The sequence below is a fragment of the Antechinus flavipes genome, chromosome 1, assembly GCF_016432865.1.
Source record: "Antechinus flavipes isolate AdamAnt ecotype Samford, QLD, Australia chromosome 1, AdamAnt_v2, whole genome shotgun sequence".
In the NCBI taxonomy this organism is placed as follows: domain Eukaryota; kingdom Metazoa; phylum Chordata; class Mammalia; order Dasyuromorphia; family Dasyuridae; genus Antechinus; species Antechinus flavipes.
Window position 1 is genome coordinate 638990691 of NC_067398.1, and position 19983 is coordinate 639010673.

Sequence of the window (19983 nt, forward strand, 5' to 3'; positions counted from 1 at the left end):
TTTTACTAACATATATATGTATGTATGTATGTATATGTATATACTTTCTTGAACTAGTAATCTGTTGTTATAGATTTTGAATCCTCCCTGATGTTCTGTTGGGCACATGACAATGTTCTCTTTTGTTTTGTTTTGTTTTATATTCTTTTTCTGTTTTTCTTTTTTCTTATTCTGTTTTTTAAAATAAAATAAATTTTGAAAAAAATTAAAGGGGATGATCAAAATGACCCAGGACTTTTCTCTTTAATATTCCATAACATTCTTATATTTTAAGAATACTTCCAGCTCTGACATTTTATGATCCCAAGATGAATGACCATTTAACTGGGTACAGCAAGTGCTATTTTTTTTTTTTTGAAGGAAAGAAAGTTTTTGTGTTACTATTATCTCTATGGCATCTAGACCTGGTACATTTATGTAGTTTCCTATATCTTACTAATTTATTTTCTTTGTCCTTCAAGTGTTGCATTTATTAAGTACCTATGTGTGCCAAGCACTGTACTAAGTCCTGAGAATTGGGGAAAAAATAAATAAATAAAAGGCAAACGTATTCCCTTAGAGGATTCTGAGAAAATGGCACAGTAGGTCAGAAAATTCTAATTTTTGCAGATCTCTCCTACAAAATGGCCCCTCAGGATAAAAAGTGGTAAAACAAACAAACAAAAAACCAAGAATTGGGGCAAAACAGTGATCCTCATGGGAAAAGATTATAAAGATACCAGGGCAGGGGTATGGCCCCAGTGAAGTGTAATCTCCTACAGGCTAGTTCCACTGAAACAGAAAGTAGTAAGCCCAGAGGCTAGTTGGCTTAGGGGGTATCTTCCAGCCACAGGAATTTTACCTTCTAGGCAATGAGGGGAGTTGGTCTCTCAGTCCAGGAACACTGAGGTAATATCTACTTATAAGGAATGCCAGGTCCAGAAGTGCGGTCAAGACACAACCCTACTCAAGAAAGGAATAGTACACAGTACAGAAGCATTGGGACAGGGAAGCTGCTGGCTGTGGGCACTTCCAGGAGATGAAGTTCTTGGTTTCAGGTTCCAGCCAGAGAGGAGAACTGAAGGAGGACCTGAGGCTAGAGTCACTGGTCCCCATATTCCATAACTAGAGGTGATTACAAATGAGCTAGCAAAGGAAAAGAAACCATTCCTCTTCAAAGGAGAATATTGAAGTTTAAAAAAATAAAAAGGAAAGAAAAGGAAAGAAAAAAAGAAAAAGAAAAAGGAAAGGAAAAAACCATCTGCCCCAAAAAATTAATACAAGAACTTTAAAAAGGCTTTAAAAATCAAATGAGAAAGATTGAGGAAACATTTTTTAAAAAATAAGAACAATTCAAGAAAAACAAGATTATAAAAAGAAAGTTAACCAACTAGAAAAGGAGATCCAAATTTTTACAAAAGAAAATGACTCTTTGAAACTAGAATTGGGCAAAGGAAAGCCAGCAAAGTTATAAGAAATCAAAAAAATTATAAAATATAAAGAACGAAAAGAAGAGAATGTGAGACATCTCATAAGAAAAATAACTTATTTAGAGAATAGATCAAGAAGAGAAAACATAAGAATAATCACACTATTTGAAAGTGTGATCAAAAAAAGAATAATATAAGAAATAATTAAAGAAAATTGTCCTGAAGTGTTAGAGCAAGAAAAAGCAGAAAAAGAAACAAACTTACTAATCACCACCTGAAAGAGATCAGCAGGATCATCATAGTCAAATTCTGAAAACTCCAGATCAAGGAGAAAATATTATGAGCAACATGGAAAAAAAAAAAACAATTCAAATGCAGTGGAATCATAATTAGAGTCACACAAGACATAACAGTAGTTTTGAAGACTACTGTAGAAGAGCAGAAGAACTGGGGTTGCAGTCAAAAAATATCATGCCCTGCAAGGTTAAGCATATTCTTGAATGACAACAACAAAATGAATTGTTAGTCTTTCAGAATTTTGTTCCAAAAAGGCCTGAACTTAATAAAAATTATGACACATAAGATTCAAGAGAAATACAAGATAAACACTGAAGACTAATTACAAAGTACTCAATAAAAACAAATTATGTTTTATATGTAAATCATATTCTAAAATGGTCATTAGTAATTGAATAGTTTAAAAGAAAGATTGGGGTAGAGCTGAGAACAATATGATTCTAAAAAATAAAATTGTAGGAAATACAGAGGGATTAAATGGTAAAAAAGGGCTGTTAGTTCTGGAATCCTACTCATTGGCAATGTATTAAAAAGGGAAAATACATATACATACATAGACGTGTGTGTGTGTGTGTGTGTGTGTGTGTGTAGTATAAAAGTTTTCTAAATTCAGAAAGAAGAGGCTAAGGGGATAAGAAGGAAGGATTAGATAAATGAAGGATTTTTACAGGGAACCATACATCAGATCAGAGTTAGAGAGAACAACATATATATTTAGATGACAATAAAAATCTTCTAATTTTATAATGAAATAAGAGGAAGGGAGAATAAAATAAGGGGGTCAAATTGTATAGATTAATTGGAATGGGATAAAGAAGGAGCTACACACACACACACACACACACACACATTTGAAAGGCTATAAAATTGCCTTCTAAATTCTGAAAGAACCAAAAGGGCAATGGGAGAGGATAAGGAGGGTTGTTTGAAAGTAAAAGAGGGTAAGTAACAGCAAGGCAAGACAGAAGTAAAGCAGAGGAGGCAGGAGTAATAGGAAATAAGAGATATACACAAATATAAAGATCATGAGTAGAATTTATTTCTAAAAAAATAGCAGGTATAGTAATCATGATCTCAGACAAAGTTAAAGCTAAAATAAATTTAATCAAAAGAGAAAAATAGGGAAACTACACTATAGGTCATCCATATTAATCAATATTGTTTCAGACTGTATAAAATAACTAGACAGCATGAAGTTGGAATATTGTGTGTAGGAAATGATAATGTTGGTAGATTTAGAAGAACATAAAAAGACTTAGACTAAAGAAGATGTTATCCACCTTCAGAAAAACAGAACAGATAAGCATAATACAGTTTTACATAAATGCATACGAATGCATATGTGTATGATTATAGATATTTATGTACATATGTGTGCATACACACAAATGCACAAATATGCATACATATATGCACAATACATGGGTATGATTGTTGAGGTTGATATATTTGTGTAGGGATATGTTTATGCATGTATATATGTATATGTGCTTATATGTGTGTATATACACATGTACATAGTCATAAATGTATATTTTTATACATTTGTCCATATTTGTGCTTAATTATAGCCTTTTGAGAGAAGAAGAGAATGTGGGGTTGGAGATTAATAAAGTAAAAAGTACACAGCAGAGTACAAACATAACATCCATATGGAAGCAAAGAAAAGATGAACAGCTCTGAACATAATGTGCAGTATTGATTATATAGGCTTTCTTGAACTGGAAATCTATTGCTTTTATTTGTGTATTGTTTTATATTTTGAATTCTCTCTTTTGTTTTGCTGTGCACATGGAGATTTTTTTTTTTTCATTTCCTATTTTGTAAAGAAAAAATCTTTTAAAAGAAGTAAGCCCTACTCTCAAGGAGTTGACAGTTTAATGATAGAGACAAAATCAACATGCAAATGACTACGTACAAATAAGATATAGACAAGGTAAAGTGGAACTAATCTCAAAGGGAAAGGACTAAATTTAAGAGGACCAGGAAAGGTTTCTTACAAAGGAAAAGTGAGAATTTACCTGAGACGGAAAGGGAGTTAGGGAAGCTAGGAGGCTGAGATAAAAATGCGTAAGTATTTCAAGAATTGGGGACAATCAGTAAAATGCTCACTTGAGAGATAGAGAATAGAGACATACAAGGAACAGCAAGGAGGCAGTATCACTAGATCACAAGGGAAGGAAAGAAGGTTTAAGAAGACTGGACAGGCAAGAAGGGCCCAGTTTAAAAAAGACTTTGAAATTCAAACAGAGGATTTTATATTTGATCCTGGAGTAATAAGAAGTACTGGAGTTAGTTGAATGTGCAGGGAGGCTTTTAGGGAGTTTAAATAGTAAAGGTCAAACCTCTATTTTAAGTATATGTGTTTGATAGCTAAGAGAAAAATGGATCAGAGCAAAGAGATAGACACCTGAGGCAGGAAGACAATCTAACAGGTGTTGTAATAATCCAAGATTGAGATGATGGGTCTTCACCAAGCTGGTGGCACTCAGAAGAGAGAAGGATGAATATATAAGATATGTTATCAGGAAGAAACTATATTCAATATTGGAGTCAATAAAGAACTAGAAGTCAAGAATGGCAACTAGTTTTTAAACATATGTGCTTCAGAAAGATGGTGGTGCACTCAACAGCAATTGGAAAGTTCAAAAAGGAGATGATTTAGTAAGGCTGCCTGATATCCTACTCCCTGATGTTTTGTATTTTACCTAGTGTTAAATGACACAGAATGGTTAAGGGGATGAGAACTGGGAAAAGGTCAACATATCTATCAATTCTGATATCAATGGTAACTTTGGATAAACCAGTTTGAATTGCTAAAAGACAGTTTAGTAAGACAAATCAAAGTCACAGTTATAGTTCACTATTCTTGGGAGGGATCTCTAAAGACCAAAAAGACCATTTGTCTCATTACTCACTTGAGAAAATAGAAGCCAAAGGATAATGTATTTATTATTTTTTCTTTACAAAATAGGAAAAGAAAAAAAATGGGAAAAACAAAAGAGAAGTCAAAATATAAATATATTATCCCTAAGTTCACAAGGATAATTGATGGCAAAGTTAGGAAAAAGCATTATGACTAATGCTTTTTCTACCAAACATTACAAGCACACTTACCAATACAGATTAATTTTTATCAACTAGTACCTAAACCAAAGTTAATCTGAGATCCCATCTTCCTTACAAGCCTTAGAAATCAGAAGGGATTATCTGGACTCCTATAAGTGCCAGACACTATTATTTTTAGAGAGATAACCTAATACAGACACATTTTTCAGAGGGAAAAAAATCGCCCCATCAAAACCTAGCAAGAATAACAACTGCACATAGCTAACCATCTTACTTTTCCCCCTAATAGCTGCCTTTAAACTAGGGGTCTTTAAAATCCATTTAGATGCTCCCTCAAACTATCCAAATTGCCAGTTCCTCAGAGGACCCTCCTAAATCTCATGATTTTTGTTCTACCTCAGGCACAAGCAGGGATTGTTACACACTAGATTTCTCAACCATCCATACATGTTCCATTTCCTAATTAGATGGCATTATCTAATCATAACCTGCCATCATTTCACATCTTCCTATGCTTAGCCCTTCCAATGTTTTTTGCCTTCTTCACCTGTTCTTCATCCCTGCTAACAGCTCTCTCGATCTCCTGCTCTGACTTTGATGTAATGTGATTTTTTTTGGTCCCGTGATCTTGGGGAGCTTCTGTTTTAATGAGTTAGTGGTCCTGGGTCTTTTGGCTTTGGAATCTACCTCAGGAAACTATCCAATCTATCTGATTCTGACCACTCCTTAGCCAGATAGTTTCTGGTCTCAGGAAATTCCCATAGATCAAACTTCTGAGACAACAGTGAAGAAGACCACGCTAATTCATTGCTGACTGGTAATCTTGTCTGTAAAAATCTGACCAACTAAGAACCATTGCTTCTGGAGACTATTCCGTCCTACTATCAACCACAGAATTAGCCTATCTATGATTGAAAGCTGTATATCTCTTTGCTTCGGTTTCTTTACTGAATTCCCTTACAATTCAGTCCACTTAGTAATGGCATTATATTAATTTCAATAAACTTTGCCCCTTGAATAGGAGATGGGTTCAAGCCTGAAAATTCTTTTGAGATACTCTGTGACACTAGTCTAGGACTTTTGGGTCCCCCCTTTCCCAATCTCAACAACTTCACTTTGCTCACTGCTAAACTTCAACCCAAACGTTAGCTATTTCAATTCCCCATGATGTTCTTCTCTTGATTCTCTTTTTCTTGTGACAGTTGCTCTTCTCTTGCCAAACCTTAGCCTGAATTACTTTTCACTTCTGCTTCCTCTGTTCTGATTTACTAGCTATTAAACACAGTTGAAGGAAATCTCACAATGTTGCTGAGTCATTATTTAACTTCAATTGGGCCCTCCCTGAAGATGGAAGTCCGTTAATTTCTCCCTAATCAAAATTCAATAGCTCACTCTCAACAGAGGCTATTCCAAAATGTTTCTTCTATCTTCTAGGCTCCCACATCTCCCCATTCCCTCACCTCTCATATAAAATGCCTAAGAAGACCTTGCCTCTTTATGAAAAACATTCAGATCAAACAACTAGAGTTTCTCCAGTTCTCTTCATTCAGAATCCCAAGGATAGTATATCCCATTCTCTCCTCCTTTTCTCAATCTCTGACAAAGAGATTGTAAATATATTTTCCTGGATCACTGTCTACATGTCTGACTGATCTTTCTCAGTCTTCTTTTTGATTCATAATGTATCTCAAGCCCCACTCCCTGCAGGTTTTCTTCAAGGTTCTATCTTGGGTCTTCTTTTCTTCTCCATCTACACTCTCTTTCAATAATCTCATAAAATCCTATGAGTTTAAACTATTCTTTCTGTGTAGATGACTTCCAGATACATATATCCAATCCCAGACACTCCCCGCCCCCCAATCCCCTCCAACCAAAGCTCAGAAGAGAATCACCAATCGCCTATTTAACATTTGAAACTGGATGGTCTGAAGGTGTCTTAAACTTAACATGTCCCAAACTGCACTCATTATCTTTCCCACTAAACATCCCCTTCTTTCAAGCTTCCCTATATGTGCTGAGGGCACTACCATTCTTGCAAGTTAATATAGTCACCATTATCTTGGATTCCTCATTCTCTCTCATTCAACATATCTAATCAGCCATCAAATCTTGCTATTTTGATCTTAATAACATCTTTTGCATTCAATGCCTCTTCCCTCTTATACCTATCAACTTAATTTAAGTCCTCATTACCTCTTGATTATGGCAACATTTTTCTATGGCTAACCTTGCCTCAACTCTTTCTCTATTCCAGCACATGCTATATATACAGTGTTAATACACACACACACACACACACACACACACACACACACACACACACACACACACAAAGTGTCTGACATATGCAGTGGCTTCCTGATGCCTCCAGTACAAACTATAAATTCTTCTGTTTAGCTTTTATACCTTACACGCCTTGCCTGAGCTTATCTTTCCAGCTTCATTATACACGAGGCACCCATATTTGCTGACCCAGACAAACTGACCTTTTCTCTAGTCCTGATAAACACTCCTTCTATCTCCCATCTCATGCCTTTGCAGCAGCCATTCCACATACCTCTTTACCTCTGTTTACCAAAGTTCCTCTCTTCTTTATGAAGTAGCTCAAATTGTACTATCTGTATGAAGTCTTTCATGATTTTTCCACCATTAGTGCCCTCTCCCAAATTATCTCATCTTTAACTATACTGTACATATTTATATTTACTAACTTTATATTTGTGCTGTATGTATTTTATATGTACTCGTTATTTCCCCTGGTAGTTGTAATCTTAGAACCTAGAATGGTATCTAGCACTTAGCTTACTAAATACTTGGCAACTGAGTTACTGATTTATTGTTGTAACACAATTTATATTCATATAGTGCTTTCTGGCTTGCTGAATTTTCCTCAGAACTCTCCTCTAAGATAGGTAGGATAGATATTATTTCCCCTATTTTACAGACAAAAAAAGTTCACACAAATGAAATGACTTCTCTATGTTTACATAGCTAGTAATTGTTAGAGTTGGGAGTTGAACCCAAATCATCCGAGCTGTAAATCTGGTCACCTTTCCCTTAAAAAACACACTGCCCCAACTAATCCGAAGTTGGACAAAAATGAATTTATGAGAAGGAATGCCTAACCTCAAGAACCAAGAGTAAGAAAAACTTTATTTTTAGTTTTGTGGCCAGAAGATTGCATAGGTAAATTGAAACACTCAACTCTATTCATTAGATTTGCCTGAAATGAAATAAAGTGATGGTCCTTAATCAAAGAACCAAAGCAAAAACTGTTGTAACAGGATCTTGCAGAAAGTCATATACTAAGAGATGAATCACTCTTTTGGAAAGGACCTTTAAAGAAGAATCAGTGAAGATAAAGGATAGCTCCTATGACAAACTGTTTCAATATAATTTTAAAAAAAAACACATCATTACCATCAAACTCCTCCACCTAGGAATTATGTTTTCAATGAATTGGAAAAGTTAAAACAACAACAACAACAAGGGCTCCCATTTCACTCATTTTAAACTTGCAAAACACTTTCCTTCCAACAACTCTTCAGGAAAGTATTGTACATATTATGAAACTGTACTCTCCTAGGGATACAGATCCCAGCTGGAAGCAGAAGTTACATTTCCTCTCAGTTCAATGCTCTTCAAGGTATTCAATTAACTCATATTAAGCACTTTAAAGGCTATCCAATGCCATTATTATGGGAAGCCTTTATTAGCCAAGACTTTGATAAACCTCAAAGTATTACATAAATATTATTCTAGAGCCCAAAGGGACCAAGTGTTAGGGAACTTATAGCTCGACTGTAAAATCTACTAAGTTCTGGTGGCAGAAAGCATCTATTTAGCCTGGAACTTCCATCCCATCCTGCCCCCAGAAATGTCCCATGTCCCACTCTTCTAATCTGTAAATGGCCTTTGATTCTTAAAGAAGGATACATTATAAATCTTAAATTAATGATGGAATATCTATTAATGGATATTTCCCTGAGGCCATGAATGAAAAGACTTATTGTTATTTATTTAATAAATTTATAAAGTACACTCAAGTTTTACAAAGTATTTTTCCTTTAACAACCAAAACAGATAAATTCAACATACACTGCAGTTCCCATCTTAGAAATGGGGAAAGTAAGAGGGTAAATGACTACATGTAGAAATTATGTGAGCACAGTTATTTTGTATTACTATGGACCATCACTTTAAGGGCCAAAAGGTGTGATGCCAAAAAGATCACTGAAAGTCATCCAAAGGGCCTGAGCCCAGCAACTTCTGATCATCCTCATGCTGGATGATAGAGTACCTCTGACTTGCCTCGAGGTAATAACTCCTCAGATACAGTGGATGATAAGTAGAAGATACAGCATGGGAGTGAGCCCTAAACATACTTGTATTTTATAAAAGTTTATCCCCAAAAGATAGACTACCAGAAGGATCCAAATAGAGGATGGCTTGGCAATAGCCAGATCTATTTCCTCTTAAGCCTAGGGATCGAATTTTATTATTCTGACACATACACCAAGTACATGCTTCCTTCCACCACATGATGACTACTTATTGTCCTGCAAGGAGTCCCAGACTTTGAAATCCTTCAGTAACTAGTGGAGCCAACTTCTACAGAACTGTACAAATGCCCAGAAAAAAGGTGGAGTCTGCTGTCCTCCTAGGGGACACAGGAAGATGAGATCTTATTACCAAGCTGAAGGAAGCTATCCCAATGTGTAGGACTACATGAAAAAAATTCATGGATCTTTTCTCCTGAGGGATGATTCACAGTCAAGGAGGCCTTCATGACATCCCACCTAAAGGATTATGCTGCTACCTCTCGTAACTTCTTCATGTGAAACAGCCCCTTCTTAAACAATGAGAAAGAGATTTTCCAAGACATATCAAACAATCTTTTTCAATGGGCACCTGCTAAACCCTTATCTGTTGGCATCAAAGTGGCCAAGTGGTGATCAAAGGTTATTGTGCCCCTTTCTGACTCCAAAACAGGATGTGGGGCATGGCACACAATATCCCTACACTGGTGATTCAGGTGGTTGGGGAAAGGAGATAGGCAGGGGAGAAACTGGCTTCTTAGTTTTGAACAAAAAGTGTTACTTACTATTTGCAAAGCACTATTCTAGGTGATGGACAAATATAGCTGCCCAAATGACTAGACTCATCTAGCAACATAGGCACATAAAGTCTCACCTCTGGCTATGGCTACATTTGTACATATTATTTTAGCATTCTTTCAGGTTGTATAACTGCTGTTCAATTTTCACTATAAGGAAGTTTGTGAAACTTAGGGATCCAAGCCCAGACTTTATGTCAAGGTTTGAAGTAACTGAATAACTAGGGGCAGAAACTGGGAAACTATGTGGTACTTGGTCAAACTGTGCTCCCAACTCTGTCAGAAGAAATTCCTGGAACATGCAATACACAGCCTCCTGTCAGACCCTAAATCATAGCTCTTTCTCCAAGGCATTAATCACTACACCATTGTGCCACTAACCCAGTTATAAGGACACTACTTTTGTCTAACTAAATCAGTTCACTAATCAAGACAGGAGATAAGATCTCTAAATAAATTTTTGCAAAAAATTTGTTAAAAATGTTACTCTACTTTCCTTTAGCTGTCCACAAAAATATCTGCTAATACTGTCATCATTTTAGATGAGTGTCCAATAACTTTGATTATTACAGTTAAACTAGTGGTATTCAATGAATTAAATATTTGGGGAAACTATAATGTGATCTGAAATCAAGGAGGAGAAGAATGGAAGACAGCTTTATAGAACTGACATGATCTTCATAAGGACTGAGGTATTCTCTTCCACTTGTAAAGAAAAAAAAACCTTAAATCTGTTTAGATATTTATTAACTCAAGATTTCAAGATTTGCTTAAAAAAAAAAAGTCGGTGTGCTCTCAAGACTCCACCAAGAAAAGTTAAAAGATTTAAACCATCCTATGGCACTAACATCAACAACAGCTTTTTGACAGGTTGCAGAAATGATCATTTGAGAGAGCAAGAATTTCTATAACACATAAGAGTCTTACAGGAAGATACTGTGGGTGTATAAAAGGTTGAGGCTGTATTAAAATAGGAGAGTCCCACAATAGTAAAAGATGTATGTAGAGTGGGTTCCTAATTTTGTTTTTATATTATTAGTATTGCTTCATTCCTTCACTTTTTTTCGCTAACAGTTCTTCTCAGAGTGAAAAACATCCCAAGATATTATATTTATTGAACATAATTAATGTCAAATGCAAAAACATATGCCATTATCTAAAGAAACAATTTATTTCTACCCTCATCTTGATCTACTCAGACCTGTAGACTTTTAGAGATTACATATAAAGTCCATCTATCATTTGCCAATGTGTTCAGAATATTCAGTTACGTCTATAGACCAGGGACTCTGGTGATACTAGGATACTTTCTGCAACATCCTCATAACTTCCTGCAATTCCTGAGAGAGGGTGTTAATACATTTCCCTATGGACTTGCTTCCTATCTCAAGAATATGGTGTGAATCTTAATTCCTTCCTTTTGTTGGACCTTTCTTCTCCTCCTTCACTGAAGTCACTACATGTTAAAATAAAATGTATGACTCCATAGTCTTCCTTGTCACCTCACCTCTGATCAAAGTCTCCCATTTCTCATCTATGAGTATTATCCATGCTTCTCACAAAAAGTAACACCCTTTATGACATATTAGATTAAATCCAGGAGGCAGACAGAAGTCACAAATTGAAGCCTTAAATACTGACCATCAACCATTCTACCATCAAGACTATTGGCTAATCTGAGCATATGACATAAAAAGACATTATAATAAGGACTGATTTATCTAACTAAAAGATGTCCTTTTTGCATGAATTGTTGTCTGTCTTCAATTTTTTTTCCTGCCTCCGTAAGACTATTTCCAAGATCAATGATTATCTGGGTGACTTGGAGCTTTGAAAAACATATCCTGTGAGAAGACAAATCAAGAAGGAGAGGGCAACTATCACCAGGCCCTCAAAGAACCTTAGGCATAAAGGATATTTTCATGACTTGTGGATCAGAAAAATCTTTCTAGACACTGAGAAATTCTTTCCATTAAGCAAAGGATGAACCCACAACTTATCAAAGAGGACTACTATCCTATGTAATCATTTTGTATTCTACCCATCCTTGTGTCAAATTCATCTTGACCCTAAACATTAATCAAAGAATCCTTTCCTAACCCTGGCAATTAGAGACAGATAAGAGAAAAACAGTCCAAGAAATCCTAGATATATGTAGAAAACTTGGCCACCCTCAATATCAAGTAGATTGTCAGACTTCAAATTGAAAAGCTGTGATTGAATAGACAATGATATCTACATTTTTCCCTGAGCAGTGCTTTTACTGCACAGACTTTTCAAATTCATGAATCTATGCTGTAAACTTGATTTGGTACTCTAGATAATTTTAGCTTGATCCAACACAGACTTTAAAAACAAAAATTTTTTCAAACTCTCTCTCTGCTTCTGCATTTCTTGGTGAAAATAGCAACAGACCATTGCTACCACTGATGGCTATTCAAAGGAAGCATTTGGCTTGGAGACTTAGAGCAGCTGTATCACCAAGGGAAAACTGCTTAGGATACAAGAGTACTTGAGTACTAGACAGCCTGCCACTTGAGGAAATAAACACCTTTCCCTAGCATAAATGAGCCATGGTTTCTGAAAATTTTTCTAGCCCCCAATGATTAAGATGGATATCATTACCAGTGTTTCACCAAATCACCAGATCAGTGTTTCACCACTAATCAGCCTAGTAGGCCCGTGAATCTATGGTATCAAAAAAAAAAAAAAAGGCAATGTAGAAGTGCTTACCTTTGGCATTCCCCAGCATGTAGAATAAGCTCTTCATTGTTCTTAGCACTGATAGTTAGCTCATGCTCTGTGGAATTGAATACATCCAGAAGCAGATGGCACTGACGGGTACTATGTAGAAAAGATACAGACACATTATTTTAAAAATTATTCACCTTTCACTCTCAAAGAGGTAACTGAAAAATCCTTAATATTTTAAGTCATTGTCCTTCCCTTGTTCTCTCATTCTTGCCCGTCTCCTCCTCCCCCAAGAAAACTTGCTTCTATTCACAGATAGTTGAAGAGCAGAGATTTTATTTTTTAAATGTTGGATATGAAATGGACTCTACCAAGATAATACCAGGTTAAACTGCTAAATAGAATCACAGAATCTCACAATGGAAAAAGCCTAAATGAGAATTAGTCCAAAAATTAACAGTCAGTAAGCATTTATTAAGCATCTAATTTGTGCCTGACATTGTGCTAAATGTTGAGGAAAGAACCAAAGGACGGGAGGAAGGGAAAGACAAAAAGAAGGGAGGAAGGGAGGGGAAAATAGAGAGACAGAGGGAGACAGAGAGACAAAGATTCTGTTCTTATGTTATCAAGTCAAAATTGAATTTTATATAAATATATATATCTACTGTTTCTCATTCTGCTTTGAGGCTAGTCAAGTCAATCACTTTCCTATATAACATAATAACCCTCAAAGTACTTAAGAAAAATATCAAATCACTCCTAAATCTATTCTTTTCTAAGCTCAACTGCTTAAGTTCTATTAGTTGATCACTGAAGTTGGAAAGAGATTCCTTCATAGCTAAGAGCTGAATTAAATGGTCTTTGGGGTTCTGATTTGTGATTCAAGGATAATAGTTTCAAATCTTCTTGTAATCTTGGTCTTCCTTAGGCAAAATTCTAGCCTAAGAAATATAAATAGAACTGAGAATACCAATGCTTAAGAGAACTAGGTGAAAAAAGATCTGTGAATACTGGTGATGTAGGAGAAACAATATACCCTTGTCATTTCAGCAAAAAGGTACCTGCCAAAGATTGGAAATAGAAATTTAAACCACTCACAGATTCCCACATTTAATAAGTCAAGTTGAGAAGTCAACTATTCTGTATATAGGAAGAAGCATTCCATTTCCACTTTGAACAATTTTCTAGGAGGCAGCATTAAGAGTGTAAAAAAAAAAAAAAAAAGACAAAGCTTTAAGTCAGAAGATTTAGGTTCAATTTCTTACTTTGTTCTGCTTAAGAGGCACATAACTTTTGGCTAGACACTTTCCTTCTTATGCGAAGTAGTCAGTGAACTAGCATTTATTCAGTACCTGCTATGGGGGGGGGGGGGGGGGGGAGGAGAGGAGGAAGTCTTCCTCTTACAGAATTCACAGTTTAATGTGAAGGGAAGGAGTATTCACAAAAAAATTATGATATAGATGAGCTATCAAGAAGATAAACTAAGACCATCTCAGATGAGAAGAATTAAGATCAAGGAGAATCAGAAAAGGAAGCTGTTGTGTTCTTTTTCTTCTTTTAAAATAAATATAATAATATATGATGGTTCTCTCTGGGTGAGAGCAGGTTTCTCGGGGGAGGTTTTCTGGAGGCAGCCTTAGTATCAGTTCAGATCAATCATTACCCCAAATGCAGCCAGCTGGTAAAAATTCAGATCTTTTATTGCCTCCAATATAGCCCAGTTAGTTGAGGCCTATCTCTCTGCTTGGTTCTGAGAGCTCCTGCAGCTTTGTCCTTTGCTTCTGCCTCTGCCTCCAGCCAGCACCAAGGTAAAAGTTATAATGAATCTTTCTTGCCTCCGAGAGAGGGCTTCTGGCTTTCCCAGAGTGCTCTGTGTCTGGCCCAGAGTGCTCCTCTCCAATGCAATTCAGCTGAACTCTCTTCTGCCACCAGCCAGCCAAGTAGAAAATGGAATGAATCTCTCTCTGAGAGCCTCTGTCTGTTTCTTATATATGAGAGAGAGGATCTTGTGGGATACAAGAGAGAGAGATTATGGGTTTCTCCCATAGTGCTCTCTGGCTCTAAGATCTTCAAGGGAGGTGTGAATTCGGATATCTCATACTAAACCCTGAAATCTCCCAAATGTGTGAACTCCAATGAGTAAAGGTGTGAACACAAGCATTGTATCAATTAGTTCTACTTAGTACCTTGTTTCAGGTTCTGGCCTAAAACATCTCAACTCTAATGACTTAACAATTTGTAAAGATTCCAATAGGAAGCCTTGCAGAAGATGGAATTTTAACTGAGAAATGGAAGATTGTATCTGAGGAACAGCAAAAGAGACAATTATCACTATACCAAATGTAAGATCAGAAATACAGAAAGATACTAGTGTACTAGGAGAATAATGTCTTAAAAAGCAAAATTGGTCAATTGAGAAAGGAGGTACAAAAGCTCAATGAGGAAAATAATCCCTTAAAATTTAGAATTGGGAACTTAATGATTTTATGAGAAATCAAGATACAATAAAGCCAAAACCCAAAAAATGAAAAAAATAGAAAAAATGTGAAATATCTCATTGAAAAAACAACTGATTTGGAAAATGGATCCAAGTGAGATAATTTAAAATTTTTTGGACCACCTGAAAGTCATGCTCAAAAAAAGGGCCTGGACATCATCTTTCAAGAAATTATCAAGACAAATTGTCCTGATATTCTAGTACTGGAAGGTAAAACAGAAATTGAAAAAAATTCACCAATCATTTCCTGAAAGAGATCTCAAAATGAAAATTCCCAGGAATATTATAGCTATCCAAAACTCCCAAATCAAGGAGAAAATATGGTAAGCATCCAGAAAGAAATAATTTAAATATATTAGAGCCACAATCAGGATAACACAAGATCTAGAAGATTCTACATAAAAAACCCAGAAGGTTTGGAATATAATATTCCAGAGAGCATTGGAGCTAGGATTACAACCAAGAATCAAATGCTCAGCAAAACTGTATATAATCTGTCAGAAGAAAAGATGGTCATTCAATGAAATAGTGGATTTTCAAGTATTCATGATGATGAAAATTTGATTTTCATATACAGAACTCAGGAGAAATATAGCAGGTAATCAGCAAAGTGATATTACAAGGGATTTAGTAAAGTTTATCTTTTTGCATTTTTACATGGGAGGCTGATACTTATACCACATTAGAACTTTCTCATTATTATGGCAGTTTTAAGGACACAGATGTGAGCTGAAAAAGAAGTGATAATATCTTTAAAATTTTTTGAAATTAAAGAGGGAAGAGAGGAATATACTGAGAGAAAGGGAAAGGGAAAAGTGGAATGGTGTAAATTATCTGCCATTAAAAAAAGGGAAGAAAAAACTTTTACAATGAAGAGGAAGAAGAGAAAGTGAGGGTGAGTGAGTGAACCTTAGTTTCATCAGAATTGGCTTAAAGAGGAAATAATATACACACTCAATATGGGTATAGACACACTGCAGGAAAACAAGAAGAGAATGAGATATCTGAAGAGGGAAGGAAAAAAGAAAGGGCATATTTGGAGAAGGAGTAGTAAGTAGAAAAACACTTTTTGAGAAGTAATAGTCTATTTTTTAAAAAGACTTCTGCACTTTGTGAACTGATTTACTAAAGAAGAGGTTCTTGAACAAGAATATCGAGCATGCAGTTGGACTACATTGCAGGCAGAACATCATTAACAGGCCACAAGGTACTCCTGGAAAATCCATTTTACAATCTATTACAAATATGAGATATTTCAAGGGAAGGAGGTAAGTACCCTATTGTGATGACGGTATATCCTTAAAATACTCTCCCTTTTCCTATAGCTGTTTGTTCAACTCTAGAAAGGCGGAGGGCCTACTCTAATGGAGTTACAGTGAATGTGAGACAGTCATTCATTCTGACAGCCATCAACGCCCAGCCTACTCAGTCAGCTCAAGGCAAGCGGAGCCTTGAAGAAGAATGAAGATCTATTACACCCTTGTCATAACTTCATGAAATCTTTAATCACAGCAAAATCTTTCATCAGTAAAATGAACTTGTAAAACATTTATCGGGGGAAAGGAATCCAAGTTAAACTGAGGGAAATAAAAGAGCAAAGTATTACATATAGAGTAAGATACATGCAAACACTAATATATTTTAAAAGTTGTACAAATGTGTATATATGCATACATACATATGAATATATATACAAATACAAACTACACATATGCATACATCATACGTCCATATGCGAACATATATACACATGGTTACATAGATGTAACTACAGCACATTATGAAGACCATATACTAAGGCATGGGAGTAATTCATTGATAAGATACTGAATTGATAAGAAAGTCTGTATTGATCAAACAACAGTTTCTCAAAGAATGAAGGAACGCACTTATATAAATACACACACACACACACACACACACACACACACACACACACACAGATTCTGTTTCTCTTTGAAATCACAAATTAGAAAATTTCAAGAGAGATAACAGACCTGATACAACTGGCACGTCTTTCTTTTTCACTTCTTCTGCTTTTAAACTTTAAATATGTCAGGTTTTCATTCATTGCCAAGAGTAACATCTTCATTTCACTGTAGCTCCTCATTTCCTAACACATGTTTAAATATTAACCTCTGTTGTATATCTGCCAAAGCACTGGTCCTTTAAGTATCAAAAATCATAGTATTATAGAATCCCAAGTCAAAAGAAGTCTAAAGTCTATCTAGTTGAAACCAAACCCAACCAAAAAAATCTTCTATATAAAAGTTGGAAATTAACAAAGTACAGAAATAAGAACTGGATCATTTATAAGAGATGTAGGCTAGCATAGGCTCTACTGGCGTAAATTAAGCAACAATAGGAATATGTTTTTTTTTTTTTTAAACAACAAACCAATGCTAACTAATTATTCAAAATTAAAATAACATCAGTGCAAATAATCTATTGTTTAGCACAGTGAGAAAAATATGTTTAAAATAATCATAACACCAAAGAAGTATTATCCCCTTCTCTTTTCCCCTGTATTTGTTTCCTATGATTGTCACATGGGATCTTTTTCTCACATTGGACTGCTCTCTGCGCTCAAAACATATTCTGTTCTCTCTATTAGCTCAAGCTATTCCCTATACTTGGAATGATTGTCTTTCTTTTTTTGATTGTAAAATTTCTATTGATTACTTCAAGCAAAACTCAAATGCCTGCTGGCTCTTACCACCATTCACTAGGCTTCCCACATACAAAAGTATATTATCTAATGCAGCATAAACTATAAACTGTTGGGATTTCCCATAGAAATCTTTCCCCCAAACTGACACTACCTAGTAAATATTTATCATGTACCCATGTCTAGTGCACTATATATGGCTCTATAGGAAACATAATCACAAAATCACTGTCATGAATATCTTCAAAGATCTCATAGTATAATAATAAATATTTTTAAGAAATATATTCTATTGTGCACATTTAACTTATATTGGATTATTTGCTGTCTGGGGAGGAAAGAAGGGAGAAAAAATTGGAATATAAGGTTTTCTAAGGGTGAATGTTGAAAACTATATATATATATACATATATATATATATATACATATATATATATATATATATATATATATATATATATATATATATATATATATATATATATATACAGAAAAGAAAAAATTATTATTTAAAAAATATATTCTAACATGCATACCCAAGTAAGGCTTGTCCTTCGAACAGTCCCTAGAGGATCCAGTAAAAGAATCATTGCTATTGCTTCTATTCTAGAAAATATCAACAGAACCAAACCAAAAGATACATTTAAAAAAATAGTCTTATTGGAATATCCTTCTCCTCCTGTATCAGTTCCTTTGTGACTTGATTATTTCTTCCTCTTGTATCACTACTGACTCAGTTTGCCATGTAAGCTACCTCATTGTTATTTTTGATTTCTCCCCTATTCCTCATCTCTCACATTCAAATCTCTGTGAATACCATTTCCACAGTTTTATTTTCACTTTCCTCCTCTATTTCTACCACCACTACCATATTCCAAGTCTTCCTTACTCTCACCTAGAAAAATGTCAAAGTTTCCAAATGGGTCTTCTCTCTCTTCCTAGTCTCTCTCTTCCAATCAATCCTTCACACTACTGCTAGAATATTTTTTGCACAAAGCTTATCATGATGTAATTCCTCTACTTATTTTGTTTAATGAGTTCCTATGTCTTCAAATAAACTTCATCCTCCTATAATGGGGCATTCAAGGTTCTTACATCTGTCTCTATTTTACCTTTTAATGCTTTGTCACACCAGACTGTTAAGATCACAGACAGTGGGGGAACTCTGGGTAAGGCATAAGACCCTTCAGCCCAGAGGGAACCTGCTGACAATGTCTGCTTCGGCTCCCCATCTCCCACAAGGACTCTCGGCCTTCCTGAGAAGTCAGGGGGCGGTGACAACCTGTGTTGTGATAGAAGCAGAGTGACACCAGGTGGCAAACTAATTATACAATAGCAAGTTGTTCATGTGGTCCCACATGGGCAGTATATACTTGTTGCATATCCAGTGTTTTTGTTACATAAGGATATGAGGGTATAAAAAGGGTAAAGTTCTTGGAATAAATGGACTCCATTTTTCCACCATCCTCAGGAGTCCCGCCTCATCACTTCTCCACTAAGAGTGAGTATTTTAATCATGCTGGCATGGGGGCTCTAGAAAGCAGGAAACAATAAAGTATATTCAAAATATGACCCATTCTCTTGGTTGAAGAATTTCTACTCATTATTTGAAGCAAAATTCAAATGACATTTCTATGAAGTTTGTCCCAATTCTGAGACTTCAAAGAACAATTTATTCTGTCATAAGCCAATAGATTTATTCAATTTAACTACGTATGTATAATTATTTGTGTTTATGACTTACCTAATAAACTGCAAGTTCTATGACTGAAACTGTTCTTTTCAAGGTGATCAATGAACTTAAATTGTTCCTCATTCCTCAAAATATTGATAATTTACACATTAATTTCTCATTCATCATGAGTTCCTTGAGTGGAAGCACCCTGTTTTAATGCATTCTCTATCTCTCTTAGTTCTTTCCATAAAATAGGTAGCAGTGAATGATTGCTGAGTGAAAGAAAGATGGATGAAAACTTGAGATAAATCATTCTTTTCTAACTATAACTAAATCACATATACTCTCTTAGCCCCAGTTTTCCAAACTGTAAAATGAGAATAAAAATATCACCTAACAAGGGAATGTTATAGGAATTAAATAAGATAAATATGGAAAACATTTTGGAAATCTTTAAATGTTATGTAAATTTTAGTTATCATTATCAGATTTTGATAGTCTAGAAATCAATAATAATGAAAATAATTGTTATTAAAAATAACATGAACTGATATTTATGTG

General features: G+C 35.2%; 1 protein-coding gene across 3 annotated transcripts in view; it reads right to left on the minus strand.

Annotated features, from left to right (window-relative positions):
- Window positions 1–19983, minus strand: part of TRAPPC9 (trafficking protein particle complex subunit 9) — a 1007235-nt gene that overhangs the window by 488637 nt on the left and 498615 nt on the right. For all 3 annotated transcript variants that reach the window (XM_051971143.1, XM_051971142.1, XM_051971144.1), the window contains one exon: window positions 12625–12735. In XM_051971143.1, the coding sequence (XP_051827103.1) occupies window positions 12625–12735 (111 nt within the window). The remainder of the gene's footprint in view (window positions 1–12624; window positions 12736–19983) is intronic.